This window comes from Diuraphis noxia, unplaced genomic scaffold (genome assembly GCF_037042655.1).
Source record: "Diuraphis noxia isolate RWA-SAM2 unplaced genomic scaffold, SU_Dnox_SAM2 contig0003, whole genome shotgun sequence".
In the NCBI taxonomy this organism is placed as follows: domain Eukaryota; kingdom Metazoa; phylum Arthropoda; class Insecta; order Hemiptera; family Aphididae; genus Diuraphis; species Diuraphis noxia.
The window spans coordinates 72,688,057-72,703,693 of NW_028301713.1; the positions used below are offsets into that span (position 1 = coordinate 72,688,057).

At 28.4% G+C, this 15,637-nt stretch overlaps 1 protein-coding gene across 2 annotated transcripts; it reads left to right on the forward strand.

The window, feature by feature from the left end:
• The first annotated feature begins 138 nt into the window (after positions 1–138).
• LOC107168063 (regucalcin-like) lies at positions 139–12,860 on the forward strand. Of its 2 annotated transcripts, none has more exons than XM_015517337.2 (6): positions 139–281; positions 11,165–11,352; positions 11,436–11,636; positions 11,885–12,109; positions 12,200–12,312; positions 12,378–12,860. In XM_015517337.2, exons 2-6 carry the CDS (start codon positions 11,169–11,171, stop codon positions 12,618–12,620), a joined length of 966 nt encoding a protein of 321 aa, XP_015372823.2. In that variant the 5' UTR covers positions 139–281; positions 11,165–11,168; the 3' UTR covers positions 12,621–12,860. The 2 variants fall into 2 exon arrangements, with proteins under 2 accessions (XP_015372823.2, XP_015372822.2); XM_015517336.2 differs by lacking the exon at positions 139–281 and adding an exon at positions 10,939–11,097.
• The last annotated feature ends 2,777 nt before the right edge of the window (positions 12,861–15,637 follow it).

Sequence of the window (15,637 nt, forward strand, 5' to 3'; positions counted from 1 at the left end):
GCGATTATCGCTGTCCCGTTCGCCTTGCCTGATTCAGCGATTGCTGGGATTGTACGGCCTATATAGTTAAGCTGGTGACGACGACATACCATTGTTCCAGCCGAACGTGCTCCGCCGCCGAGATTCCTGCTTATTATTTGCTTGCCATTTTCTGTGATTTATGCCACCTCACTGACTGCGTTCCAGTCAACGTCTTCCAGCCACCGGCATCCCACATCACCCCGTCACTATTGTTCCTGCCAACGACTGCCGTTGTACAAGTTCATAATCGCAGCATAGAGGTAAGATCATTTTGTAAATTACGTAGGCACTATCGATCGTTTTGCTAGGATATTATAGCCTTATATCCACTTTGCAATCTATATATAATATTATCAGCACTGGCCATATGATGATAAGACCTGTTTGTTGTTTTATAATCATTTGAATTATTATCATATACTTCTACAATCGTCATTTCGTTTCACAATATTTATTATTTTATACTTATTATCAGCGGACGGAGGTGTTAAATTGCGTCAGTACACACATCTCACTTTTCGGCATATTGTGAAATTTTCATAATTTCCTACAATTGTCCATTTTCTCATATACAGTCCACTATCACCGCATGGTTAGTGCCCGTACATCGCCAATGCAGTAACCGCCAGCGATCGCCCGTTAGTTGTAAGTGGGCAATATACAACACAACTATTAAACACCGTCTATCTGTACGGTTGATCAAATCAAGTTATCCTCCAAACAAATTCATTTTGGAACATAAACTTTCACATAAAACTATCTATTATAATTTCTAAATAATTATTCTATTATTCTTACACTGTACTCTGTAGAGAAAGCATACCTGCGTCCTATATTTACGACATAGGTACACCTATGTATATCATACATCAAATGTACTATTAAAGTATTAATTTGAAGCACATGCAATATTAGAATCAATTAATAATAATTTTATAATTCGTAGGTACTGCTTAAAATGTATTATTATGTATTATTATTAATAATTAATAAAATGTAATTTTTAGCTGTTAAAATGTATTTAATCGAACTGTAAAAAAATTTGGACTGTGATCTCGATCCTTCCGCTGCCATTCTTATCATCGATATTAGTTTTGTGGGGATACTAAATAACTTTAAAATTTAAATGTCTCCATATTACTACTCTCTTTATTCAATCATATGCTTGTTTGAAGTATACGAAGATAAAGTGAAGCGACTAGCGGGTTATTAAATTAATAGCAATTTTCTATTACTTGTTTCAGCGTGAATATATTATTATAGGCAATCTATTGGTGATAAACCTGTCACGAAACCGATCTGATATGTTATTGGAGTATGGTCTCAACTGGTTTAGCTGGATATTTCATAGAAACTTATAAGTGGTGTTAATTAGGAATATCCCCCAATGGCCCCAATAGTTTTTTGCGTCCATGGGGTCCCCTTTCGAAAGGTTATAACTAGGCATACACTTTATTATTGACTTTAAAAAATATTTTATTTTCATGATTTAATAGTAGACAATAATTAAAAACATCTACTTAAAATGGTTTATATTTTATTTACGAAGATCATCAATGGACCGTGGGTGGTACGCTGCTATAAACACAGTATGTTAGTAATGCTCAATATTACAATATTTGGCATTTGTAAGGCAATAAAATTATTATATTAACGGAAATAATATTATTTTTATTGTGATGGACTTCAAATTAGTTAAACACACGATTTAATACAAAAAATATAGTTGCGTGAGAGCCCGTTGTCAACACGAAGTTACATCATAGTTGACCAACAAAGTAGGTACTCAACTATAGTCAAGTATTGGTAATGGGTTCATGAGATATGAAGGCTATGATGATTTGAAAATTTTAGTTATTAGTATAAACTTATAAACATTTGTAGCTTTTAAAAATAGGTACTAGTTCCAATATTACGACTATTTTATATTTTTGTAAGACATTCTAATATATTCTAATAAATAAGAAACAACCCTTTCAAATTTTGAAGAAGGTACAAAAAAAAAAAAATATGTAATAAGTAATTACAAGTTGCTATGACAATTTGTTAAATGCGCACCTAAATAAATAATCTTGTTTATAACCTAATAAGGTTGAATGAAGTCGAATGAAGTCGAATGTTTTAAATAGTATAAATAGTATAAAGAGTGACAACAATTTTTACGAACATTTTAAGAATGAAAAGTTCTTCGTTTTTGACTTTCGCCAAACTAACCTAGCTAAGCAATTTTATTTATTAATCAAAATTAGTATAAAACAAATGTTTCTTTAATAATGTACGGACTGTACGGTAAAAATAGAGGTTATCATTTCAAAAATAGAAGTCTGTAGTCCACAGGACACTATAATATAAATCGTGTAAAACAATTTAAGAATTTGAAATAATATTGTTGAAGTTTTGTATTAGATATTTAAAAATTCCGAAAATAAGAATTCGAATAAATTTATTACTAAAGAAAAATGGGGGTGATCATATTTGGTGAATTACCTTGTGTACTTGTATATATAAATTTATATATAACTTGGTAAATGGTAATTGACTTAAAGTTAATGTTTGTGATTTTTAAGTAACGGATTATTTAAGTGAGGAAAGTGACAAAATATGCTAACAGCTACCTATCTATAGTGTAATAAAAGTACAATGGGTACGAAATTTGTGATTTGTTATTATTATTTTTATATTTTTATTTGGTAAATTGATAATTGAGTTGAAACTACTGTATGGGATTTTTAAGTAATCTGCGTTTGACGTTTTTTACTGTGTTGTTTTTGACCAATTGTTCATTTCCGTGTCATTTTTTTCCATATAATTTTTTTCTCTAGATTCAATAATAAAGAATTATGTTTTTGGTATTTGATAAATGATAATGTTTCGAATATATTGTCTAAAATGTTAAAAATATCTCCACAAACATATTCTATGAAAAAATATCCCACGTAAATATTAATTCAAAATTTTAACCTTTTTTATAAAATTTTTATAAATATTAATACAATACATAATTATTATTTACATTTATAGAATATAAAAAAAAAGCGGGTAAGTGGATGTCGCTCTGCTGTACATTAGGTGGTGGGGTGGACCTCTGACTAGGGTAGGTTAGATTTGAATGCAATGATAGGTACAATAAATTGTATACGAAAAACGATTCTGAATGGAGATGATTTGTCAGTCTAGGATATATTATATTTAAATATTGTCATATATTCTATTTTGAAACAAATATTTTATTTTTCAATTAGGACGCATTTTGCATAAGACATGGTTAATCAATTTTTCTAAAAACATTGCATGTAGTTATCATAATTCATAATACCTTATATTATCATAGATATACAATAATATACATATACCTGGTTTGAGGATAAATCGTTATCATTACGCGATTTCATAAAAATTTAAAACTCAAACGCTCATAACATTTTTCCAATAATAACGCTTCAAATTTTCTCTATAACTATTTGAAGCAAAACTTATTAAAAACTTAGTGTTGAATTTTTTAACCTTAGATATATGTAAATACAAACAATTTTATGAATTTTGAACTACAAAATAATTTGCAAATATTCATGGTTTTGACGAATTTTTGTCAATATTTGAACTTCAAATGCTTATAAAAAAAAATTGTGCCTATGTATTCTTATAATTTTTTAATCACTATAAGAATAACTTATGAGGAACTTTGTATTAAATTTTAAAGTATTTTGATTGGGCCAAAATTTTTTTATCGATTTGTATTAAAATTTTTCCTATAATGATGCATCGAGTTTTCTCTATAGCTACTTGAAGGAAAACTTATGGAAAACTTAGTGTTGTATTTTTAATCTTTAGTTATAAACACAAACAATTTTATGATTTTTCAACTTCAAAATTACTTGCAAATTTTCGCGTTTTCGACAGATTTTGTAAAAATTTGAACTATAAACGCTTATAAAAAACATTGTGACCAACGATTTAAAATTTTTTTTTTAACTACAATAAGAACAACTCATAAGGAACCTTGTATTAAATTTTCAAGTTTTTTTGGTCATCCAACATTTTTTTACCGACACTTCAAAAAAAAAATCGAATATTTCAGTGGTTTATACATAATTCTCATAAAAATCGAACATTTCAGTGGTCTGTAAATAACTCAAAAAAAGTCAATTAAACTGTATATAGATAACATAAACATTTTGTGAAAATTTCAAGTATTTACAGTGATTAGTTTTTGAATTACCACCATATAAAAAAATCGATTTGGTCGAAAACTGGTTTTGCGTAAAAATTCCCGTTTTTCTGTCACTTTTTTTTTTGTTTTTCTCGATTTTTTTGAAAACTGTTGGAAAATGTTTACTTTTGACCTCTATAATGCACTAAGGATATTCACTTTTTCATCGGAAACCACCCCAAAGTTTGAAATTATAACCATATTAAATAAATTCATGAAATACATTAAGTTGCCATAAAAAATTTATTAAATTTGCACCTAAGTAATAATCTTGTACCTATAGTAGGACCTTAATAAGGTTAAATCAATTCGAATGTTTAAATAGCTCAAAGAGCGTCAACAATCTTTATGAACATTTTAAGTATCAAAGGTTATTCGTTTTTTACTTTTATCTAATACACACCATATAATCGATTGCGTTGAAAATTGAGTCTGGGTAAAAATTATTCACGAATTTTTCTATTAGATTCTGAGCGTAGCGATTTTATTTATTGTTTTAATTTCTTTAGCGTCTAATGCGTCTATGTACACGATAATTATTCAAAATAGAACTTTAGATTTTTCAATTTTAGTATCTATCTGATCGGAAATTGGATCTAGTTGGTGTATTCGAGTGGTTTAAATTTAAAATTTTAGTAGTTTTCAAAAGCACTGGAAAAACAAAAATCAAATTACCGGAATTTTTACTCAAAATCCGTTTTCGTCGGAATTGACGCCATACAATTTTTAAAATATTGTGACTGATGTTGAGCTATTTATACGCATATGACACTTTCAATTTGCATTAGTTTTTTTTTAAATGTAGATAAAAAAAATTCTGCTCAGTTAAAAAATTTGAAAATTTAATGATAATAAATTAATCTTATAATTCAAAAACAAATAACTGTAGATACTTTAAATTTGCACTAAATGGTTATTTGGTTAAATGCTATCTGTACAATAGGTGATTGTGGCGAGAATGTCCTAATTTGAAATGTAACTAGTTGTCTAAATGTTAAGGTTCAAATTCATGTTGGTTTCTTTCATAATTGAATACCTAGATGATCCAAGTTCTTGGGTACCATATCATTATAAGTGCAAAATGGTAATAGGGTATCACCAGTTCTATTATAATTAATTTTGAATTACACGTTTGTAAGCTCTAAATTGGAATTCTATAGAGGACAAAGAAATTATGAAAGTCCAGTTTAATGTGTTTATAGCCTAGTGCAGGAGTAGACTTAGCGGTCTCGTGGGATAAATGTGACTCATAAATAACTAAGAGGTCGTAAATATGTCATTTTGGAAACCTAAACATTTTCATAACTTAAAATAAATTATAAACGGTTGTTAATCAATAATGAATTTTGAAAGGTAGGTATATTATAATATACCATATAATAATATATTGTTCAAAATGTTCGCCATAATATAGATCTATGCCTTCTTGCGAGTTGCAAAAGAATTTTAAACTCTACATTATTAACTGTGCATGTTAGTAGGCAGTACCAATAATAAGTAAATGTAGCGTGAAGTATCTGAGTTTTATTTTATGGTTGGAGTATTGTGTGATTAGCCTCAACTATCGTTATCATCGGTTATGACTTTGAGCAAATATCTTCCAAGCAATCGACGATGATCATTCCGGACGCTTTTGTGAAGGTGAACTGGTGATTTTTACTTTGGGATATCTTGTTATCAGGACACGGGTATTAGGAGGCTATTTGCAGTTTTTTTCTATAATATAAATGAAAAGTTTTATGCTCGGTCAAAAACTAGAAAATATAAAAATCATCATAAGTTGTACATTTAAAAAATTTAAAATTAATTTTCACAATGCTTTTCTTTTATAGATTTATGATGTTTAAATTTCGATCAAATTATATATTTAAATTAAAAATAATGATTTTCAGCCAATAGTTTCAGTAATTTTCTACTTATAATTTTCATATTTATTTTATACTAATTTTAGATTTTTTATATCACAATATTGACGACACATATTAAAATATATTCTACTGTACGTCGTTATTGACTTATAATAATAGTTAATAACAATCAATTAATATGTGATATAATATGATATTATAGTAATAATTGTTATATGATACATGTGATTTATTTTTGTTGAAATTCAGTCCAACCTATCGTATTAGTTATACAAAAATAAGTAAGTATGTCATTGTAATCTCACTAATTATAGTTTATATACAATTAAATATCCTTAAAATAACAATAACAAATATAATTATTGTTTCTTACCTACTTGCATTATAATATGCAGTCATGCAGATGTATCCACTATCCGGTAGGTAGGTAACCTAAGCTATATTGTTATGAACATTATTCACTTTGAAAAATGATAACAGGGAACACGTGTCAGTATCAGTACAGTAAGTAGGTAGTTATGTATTTTTATTTCTGCGCACTTATCAATATCGGACATAATAAAATAAAAAAAAATTAAAAAATAGCGATGGGGTGAGTCTGTCATAGTGCTCTCTGTCACCATCATCTGCCTCTACAAATAATTATCTGTAGTTTATTTTGGAGATCGGAATATATTATAAAATATAAATAAGATTAAAAAATTTAAATTTTCTAGTTTGTAAAATTGACATGTTTGTAATTTAAACTCATTGCTATTTTATATTCGTTGTACGCTTTTGACGGGACTTAGGTACATTTTTTTGTTTTGTATTGGGTAAGTGTTCTCAAAATTCATTATAAAAATTATTAGAAACACGCATACTAACAAAATAATTTACGAAATTTATTTATATACGCTGTCAAGATAGGTATAATATAAGTATTACAGAGATTAATCAATTTACGGTTTATAGTGATTTATACATTTTAATTATTAGGTATTGATTAAAACTTGTCGTATATGTAATTAAATAAATTTAGATTTGAGTCTTTCACGTTAATGAAAATAATTCAATTAGTTTGATCCGAAGTTAAATTATTTTATTTTATTTTAATTTTTTATTGATCTAAAGACATCGGCGACAACGGCCATTAATGGTAAACGTTGATTACATTTTTTTTCCAAGTATCATAAATAAATCGTTTAAATTAAATTGTACAAATCATATTTTCTTAAAAAAGTCAAGATTTGGAGTGTGGAGTCTGCATTTAGAATTATTTATACAGTCCGCTGTACATATTTTCTCATCGATGATGCATTTTTATACAACCTTCTGACATGGCTTATAACTTATATAGTTATAGTATCTGTTATAACTTATAACTTATAAGTATATCAAATTATATAACCAATGTTACCAGTTCACAGTTATGTGGTTTTCTGGTTGGTCTCAACCTCTCAACGTTAGAAAAGCTACCGTTGTTCATGTAATGTAATATTATTTTTGCTGCTGTTGCACTCACAAATTATGTTACTTTTTTAGTGATGAAAATAAAATATGTTGATTCCCGGAATTCCTTATAACTGATTGAGTTATTCTGAAGTTCAGGACACTTTAGTAGCTATACCTAACAATGTGTGGTTGTTTACAATACAATTTATTATTATTATATCAATGGATACGAAACGTCCTTGGCTCTATTTCTATCAGATAATTTAAAAGTAGGTACATTTTAGATCCTGAACGAAGTGATGAATGTATTGATTTTACAATGATGTGTGTTTTTTTTTGTGTCTGTGTACAGCAAAACTAGTCGAAATAATGCTTCAATTTCAAACTTTGGGGGTGGTTTCCGACGTAAAAGTGAATATCCTTGGTGAATTATAGAGGTCAAAAGTTAACATTTTCCAACAGTTTTCAAAAAAATCGATTTTGGTTTTTGATGTAACTTTAAAATAAAAGACCATAGATACATGAAATTTACATCGAATGTTTATATAAGTATATTCTATCCACCATGAAATTTTAAAAAAATTTTGACTTAAGTTAAACTATTCATAGGTATTTGAAATTTTCGATCATTATTAGTTTTTTTTAAATTAATATCGATAAAAATGTATTTGTTTGGCAGAAATGCTTGAAAATTTAATACAAGGCTCTTAAATCATTGTTACAATAGCAGTTGAAAAATAAAAGAAATTCATAGTCACAATTTTTTTTTATAAGCATTCAAAGTTTGAATTTTGACAAATACGTAAAAATCACAAAAATTCACAAATTATTTTAAGCTAGAAATTCATAAAAAATTTTCTTTTTTAAACTAAGATTTAAAAATTTAATACAAGATTCCTTACAAATTTATAAATCTTTATCCCCCAAAAAAAAAATGTCCACCGGAAATTCAAATTAAATTTTTATTTGCATTTGAATTTCAAATATTGACAAAAATTCGTCAAAACCATGAATATTTGCGAATTATTTTGTAGTTCAAAATTCATAATATTGTTTGTATTTTTATCTAAGGTTATAAAATTCAACACTAAGTTTTCCATAAGTTTTGCTTCAAATAGCTATAGAGAAAATTTGAAGCGTCATTATAGGAAAAATGTTTTGAGCATTTGAGTTATTTTCGGAATTTTCAAATTATTTTAAGCTAGAAATTCATAAAAAAATTTCTTTTTAAATCTAAGATTTGAAATTTTTTAATAATCTATAATATATCCTATAGACTGACAAATCATCTCCGTTCAGAATCGTTTTTCGTATACAATGATACCTATCATTGCATTCAAATCTAACCTACCCTAGTCAGAGGTCCACCCCACCACCTAATGTACAGCAGAGCGATACACACTTTCCCGCTTTTTCTTTTCTTTTCATATTGTGTGGTGAAACGGGTTACAGGCCGATTATCCGTAAGAAGATTAAACGGAAAATTTTCTGGAAAGTTTGTTTATCTTGCATTGGTACTTATATATATTGTTAGGTAATACTATACTTTCAAAGGTTTGCACGCCTGTTAGTTTTTTTTCATGAACGTTAGAGAAACTTCTGTTGAGGACATACCAACAATGGCATTATATATGAAATAAATAATTCAATATTTTACAACATTTTTTATTTATAGTTATTTGGTTAAAATATTTCTGCGGAAAATACAAACTGAAACACTAAACTGTTTAATATGTACTTTTGACACAGCTGGTAAACAATAAAACAATATCTATATTATTTATTTTTTGAAAAATTATCATTGCGGTAGATTGTTGGTTTGTAACTAATTATCATCGTTAGTAGCGAGGTCAGTAATTAGTCGAATGATTCCAATAAAATGTAAATTTCGTTCAATGGTTACAGATAGATTGTTTTTATAATTAGAGTACGGATTTTGAAGCTCTAAAAACTACAGTGAAGTTATTGAAAATACACCATCAAAGCTCTAATAGTCTTTAAAAAAAGTGAACAACAACATCATGTGTATAAAATTATGTTTACTTTTAAAATTAGGTTTTGCTGTAATTTCTCTTTTAAGGGTTAAGCTGTAAATTGAATAAACTGTTTTAAATTATTAATAAAGATAAATACGCATTTGTAGAAGGTAACTAAAATTATTTACATTTCAGATGATTAGACAATTTAGTATTTACTACCTATGTCAAAAAAATGATTTCTAGATATTTAGTAATATGTACCTATTATCGACAGTCTTAAATTGCTATAATAGTACAAATTATGATGAGTCTTGTTTTAAGTGTTCAACTTTTTAATTAAGCATGATTTTTTTAACATAAATCATTAAAAATATTTGAAAAATACAAATGTTTATAGTGTACATGTGTAGTTTGATCTAAAAGTTTTGAAAATGTCTTTTATGTATGAAAAACGATAATTTAAGTAAAAGTGGAATGATTCAAGTTTCTATGGTTAATAATTTTTGAATTAGGTACTTACCTACAACAGTATAGCAAACACGTTTAAGGCGAAATCGTTATTTTAAGAATGAATTTCTAATGTTTCCGAAATTTGAATTTGAATATCCCATAAAAAAGTTATGACGAATAAAATAATAATATTTTTGAAACTTGAATGTTTAAATTAAAAAAAATGTATTAAATTCGGAGGAAAAACTCGTATCCTAATATTTTTGTCAATTTGACGTATTTTTTTGTTTTTTGGTTTTCCCTGATTATTAAAAAAATTGCATCATTTTTATTTTTGATCTTAAAATGTTTAAAACATTAAGTTGTTAAGTAAAATATGTACGGAATTTAAAACATAAAAAGCATACAATTTTTCATGATTTATGAATATTTTCATCCAATTGTAATCTATAATTAGGTAATACTCGTATATATATATACAAATTTCTCTCATGGTAGGTATAATTGGTATTTTATTTTTACTTGTGTAAATTTGATTATTTAGGAATAATATAATTTTCGAATCATTATTATTTATTACGATTTAATATTGCTTGTAGTAGTATATATAGGTAAAGTGTCGAAAATAATGGTATAAAAAATTGTTCTGTCGATAGTAACGCCTTTAGAAATCTCCATGGCCATTGTTTAATAATTAATTTAATTGTTTTAAATTTATATAAACTAAGTTTCTGCATTATAGTTCCACTTAATATATTTATTGCACATTTTTTCGACATATAAATTATAGTTGACAAGGTAACCTAATGGCCTACGGGTCGATAGAAGTGTTAAAATTAAACCCGCAACGTTATTATAATATTATGAATGGGTACAATTTGTCGGAATTCGTTCGTTGTGGAAACAGATAAGATGCGCGCATTAGTGTCACCGTGTCCATTTAAATACTTGCCAACAGACCGTTAAATCATTAGTAGTCCACAAGGTAATTAATATTTATAATTCCTATTTTGGCTGTAGCATGTCACGAGCCAGTAGGTAGTCTGTATAATTATAATATTATATAGTTGTACTACACTTGAACGTGTGGCTCAGTCACGATGTCGATTCTCAAGTGTAATGTTGTTCTCCTAAGGTATTGAACCTTCTGTTCGTCGTCTGTAAGCTTTCCGGACGGTTTAAATTTATTCATTTTATTTCAGTTTGATGGCCGTGACAAGTGGTGCCGTTAATTATAATGGAGCGTCGATCAGAGAAGTGGCCGACGACGTGATACTTCACGGCGAAGGGCCGTTTTGGGATTCTGAGAACAACGTCTTGTATTTCGTCGACATTTCTCAGCAACGCGTTTACAGGTTTTACGAAAACCGTTTGGAACACGTTCAATTAGGTAGATAATAATATCTATATTATAAAGATTTTTTTTTTTTATCGTATACTTTTTGATTTATTATTATATTTTAATCGTATTAGACGCTGACGTGGGTTTCGTGATCCCTGTGCACGGACAACAAGGCCTGTTTGTCATCGGACTGGGTACAACGTTGGCTAGTCTCCGGTGGAATCTCAACGAGAACACCAATAAGGTCGTCAAGCTGACCACCGTTGACAGAAATAAACCAGGAAACCGATGGAATGACGCAAAAGCAGACAACAACGGGTACTTGTGGGCCGGTAAGTAAATAACACGATGTTTATAATCTGTTGCCGTATGATATTATTATTTTACCTATACACGAATTGAGAGCAATTTTAAATGTGCCAAACAAAAATTTACGTATGATTTTAAATTAAATGTAGGTGTTAGATTTTTATTCCCAAAATGTCCGTTCCCAAAAACAATCTTATCCCCTCTGGCTTATTAAATGCAAGTTGTAATCTTCCAAACGAAAAATAAACAAGTGAAACGAAAACTGTGTCAGGTACTATGGGATTCGAGGACGCTGCTGGAAATATCCCACCCGGACGTGGAACTTTGTACAAGCTAAACGACACCAGTTGTTTCGAAAGCCTCAAACCCGTCTTACCGGGAGTTTCCGTTTCCAACGGGCTTGCGTGGAACGGTGACAGTACAAAGATGTATTACATAGATTCGCCAACTAAGCAGATAGCGGTTTTCAACTACGATCCAGCTACGGCTTCTATTTGTAATGATATTGTTTGCATTCATAGTACTATACAATAATATGTTTGTTTTTCGTCCAAAAATAATGAATAATAATTAAATTTCCCAACAGCTAACCGCAAAACGTTATACGATTTCAAGACGGACAACATACCCGGCGTTCCGGACGGTATGACGATCGATGCTAACGGTGATCTCTGGATCGCTAATTATAATGGCGCTCAAGTAAACGTTTGATTTGTTTGTTCGCTAATATGTTGTTATTACTAATGTCCAAACAAATTGGTTAGGTGCTGCACGTGAGCGGAACCAGTGGAAAGTTGTTGGGCAGGTTAAAGATCCCCGCCGAGAAGGTTTCATCTGTCACGTTTGGCGGACCAAATTTGGACAAACTATACGTAACGACAATTAGTCGTGGAGTGACACCAGAGAAATTCAACGAGTATCCGATGACGGGAAAAGTGTTAGAGGTATCTGGTCTCAGAGTCAAGGGCACAAAGAACAATAGAATACGTGAAAAATGTTTTAAATAATGTGACACATTTTACGAACGCCTTGTACAAAAAACAATTCGGAATTGTAACGTAGGCAATATAATAAATGCCTAATTGTAATTTAATTAATGTCTTTGAGTTTTTGTCCGTGACTAATGATTACAGTACAATTATTGTCCAACGTATGCTTGTACTATATAATTATCGCCGGAATGCGTTTAATAATACGTACATTGTTGATATACATTTATGCATAAATAAAAGCATTATATTCTACTACGTATTTGGTAATGTTTATTTTTACTGATAGTTTATGTACCTATAGTAGTAACAATAATCTTTTTGTAAGAAATATTTGTATATTGTCTTATTTAAAGAACAATAATTTTTTTATGAGTAGGTAGTAAGGTAAGTATAGATAAAATATTAATAATCATAGGGTGTAAGATTTAAAAAAATCATTGGGTGCTCTAAGTGAAAACCCCCTCACACCTCCTCCATTGAAAAATAGTGTGTTAAGGTAAAGGCTTTAATCATTCTTTATCATTAATAATTTATTGATAGTAGTGATATATTATGTCCTCTTACATTTTCATTACCGCTATAAAACTGACCGGGGAAGTTTGCTGTTGAAAATTTAAAGAACATCAGAATTCAATTTCAATAGTCAGATAATTAGTTAATCTATTGCATAAAAAAGCTCTAAAAACTGTTCAGATACTTAAATCCTGATTATCGTTAACTATATGAAAACTTACTGATATTTGTTATATACACGGAGAGATTAATTGTTGATAAATTTAGAAAGATTAAAAAATTGAACTCAAAATCACGCAAGACTACAACCGATCAATAGCTTTAGTACATAATGGTATGTATAGCACCACTGGTAGCCCACCTATTTGCCTGGAAATAAATTGATGCACTACAGACAGAGTCTTCTTAAACTCTTAAATGTAACTTATGTAATTAATAATAAATTATGTAAACTATAACTTTAGAAGCTTCGTCAACAGACGGGTTTCCTTCACTTGTATGCACATGCTTTGTTACCTTGTACCTATCACTTACTTAACATAATATTAATATATTATAATATAAAATATATGTTAAAATTATGTATTTCTGAAAAAAGTATTTACATTAACTCACGAAAGGCTGGAAAAAGTAATTTATTCTTGATTTTTTCCAACACTCAACATTAGTAATTTTCATTTTCTAAAGAAATAATGTTGTCTTATTTTTTAAATAAAATTTGGCTGTAATCAGTAATGTATTTTCTTTGAACAATAATTTAAAAACAGTAAAGTACTGTAGATTGATGATTTTTTATGAGACTTTCACGATACATTCGTTTCATGTACCTACTTAGTTGCAATGCAAATTTTAGTCGGGAAAAGATAATAATGGAGGAATTCGTAAATTTTGTAAGAAAAGGCTTATCGAATTAGGTTGTGAATATTTTCTATAAGTCAATTGTCGTTGAATTAAATAAATATTTTATTTTTAAGTCGAATAAAGGTAGACAGTCTAAAAACATATACGTACACATGAAAACTCCTAAAAATAAAAGTCCGTTATATTATATATTAATGCACAGGATGTTGTCAAGATTAAGCAAATATAAAATATAAATATGTCTTGTGAATGTATTACAGATGTGAAGATATTAACATTTTGACGGGTACGATCTAATTTCGTTGTCTAACTTTAAAAATCCGTAACTATTTTACGAGGTCCTCTTTCAAACACCAGGGGCCTGGCCATGCGTCATTTCTTAAAATAGTTGCCCGATTGAAGCTAATTCTTTTATGACATAATATCATCAGCACTTGTGGCAAATTTATAATTTAATTGAAAGTTAAGGAGTTCATATTTTAATTTCCTAAATATATGAATTTTTAAATACATACCTACTAATTTTAAATTAAATTTTTACTTTCGTGGTCGGGTAATATGGTTACATAGCACGAGATACATATATTTACTAGAATTGAGTGAATTCATTTTAGTTTTATGTCTAGTTAAGTATTATATAATTTTTTAGATTTTTTCTTTCATAGGGCTTGTACCTACAATAATACACCGGCTTTGAAAATATTATTCTCATATATTCCATATAATATATACTTTGCATTTCCATGTATTTAATTGTATGACGTATCTAATAAAAAGTAAGTTTTAGAATCTATATTTGTTGAAGAATCGTATTAAAAATAGTTTGATTATTAAAAAGGTATATTAAATTTAGTTATTTTTAATTTAAAATCATTTTACATAGTTTATATGACAATTTTTCACTATTAAAATCAATATGATAATAATCAATAACTCAACTAAAAAAATCACCATACATAGATATATCCTATACATATTATAATCTTTGTTCACATAGTTTTTATAGACATAGTTATAAGTTATAACTAACTAACTAAGTAATATCAAAAAAAAGGGCGTCGCCCGTTACCGCACAAACGCGCAAAATACGCATGGGACAAAACCGCACACAGATTTTAAAATACGGACGATTATCGTCACTTATCGACAATTATTATCTATAACGACATTATTAAGCTTTATCTGTAAAAGATTGTATTCTCAGTGTAAAAATTTGTAGTGTGTTTTTAGTCGTCTTTCAATCTTTGAATCATTCCACGTGACATTTAAAATAAAATCAATACAATATGTTTAAACTTTTTATTAATAACCGTGGTAATAGTTCTATTCATTTAATACAACATTAATGTTTAAATTATTACATTTTTATTACTATTACTAATACTACTACAAATATTATGACTAAAAAGTATTTTTAACTATTTAAATTTCTATATTTAATAAATTTATGCGGTATCGTATACCATTTGTTGTATGCGGAATTAGGCTATACCTTTTTATAAATCTGTGCGGTATCGTACTATTTTTGTGTGCGGTATTGGGTTATGCATTTTGTGCGGTATTGGGTCATGTTTGTACGGTAATGGAAAGCGCCGAAAAAAAATTAAGTTATAATATTATGTAATATTAACATGTTATTAATAAGAAAATTATATTTC

Coding starts and splice junctions, on each gene's coding strand:
- LOC107168063 (XM_015517336.2), top strand. CDS start 11,063: ATGTCGATTCTCAAGTGTAATGTTGTTCTCCTAAG. Junction 11,098..11,164: donor TGTAATGTTGTTCTCCTAAG/GTATTGAACCTT, acceptor ATTTTATTTCAG/TTTGATGGCCGTGACAAGTG. Junction 12,110..12,199: donor TCCAGCTACGGCTTCTATTT/GTAATGATATTG, acceptor ATTTCCCAACAG/CTAACCGCAAAACGTTATAC.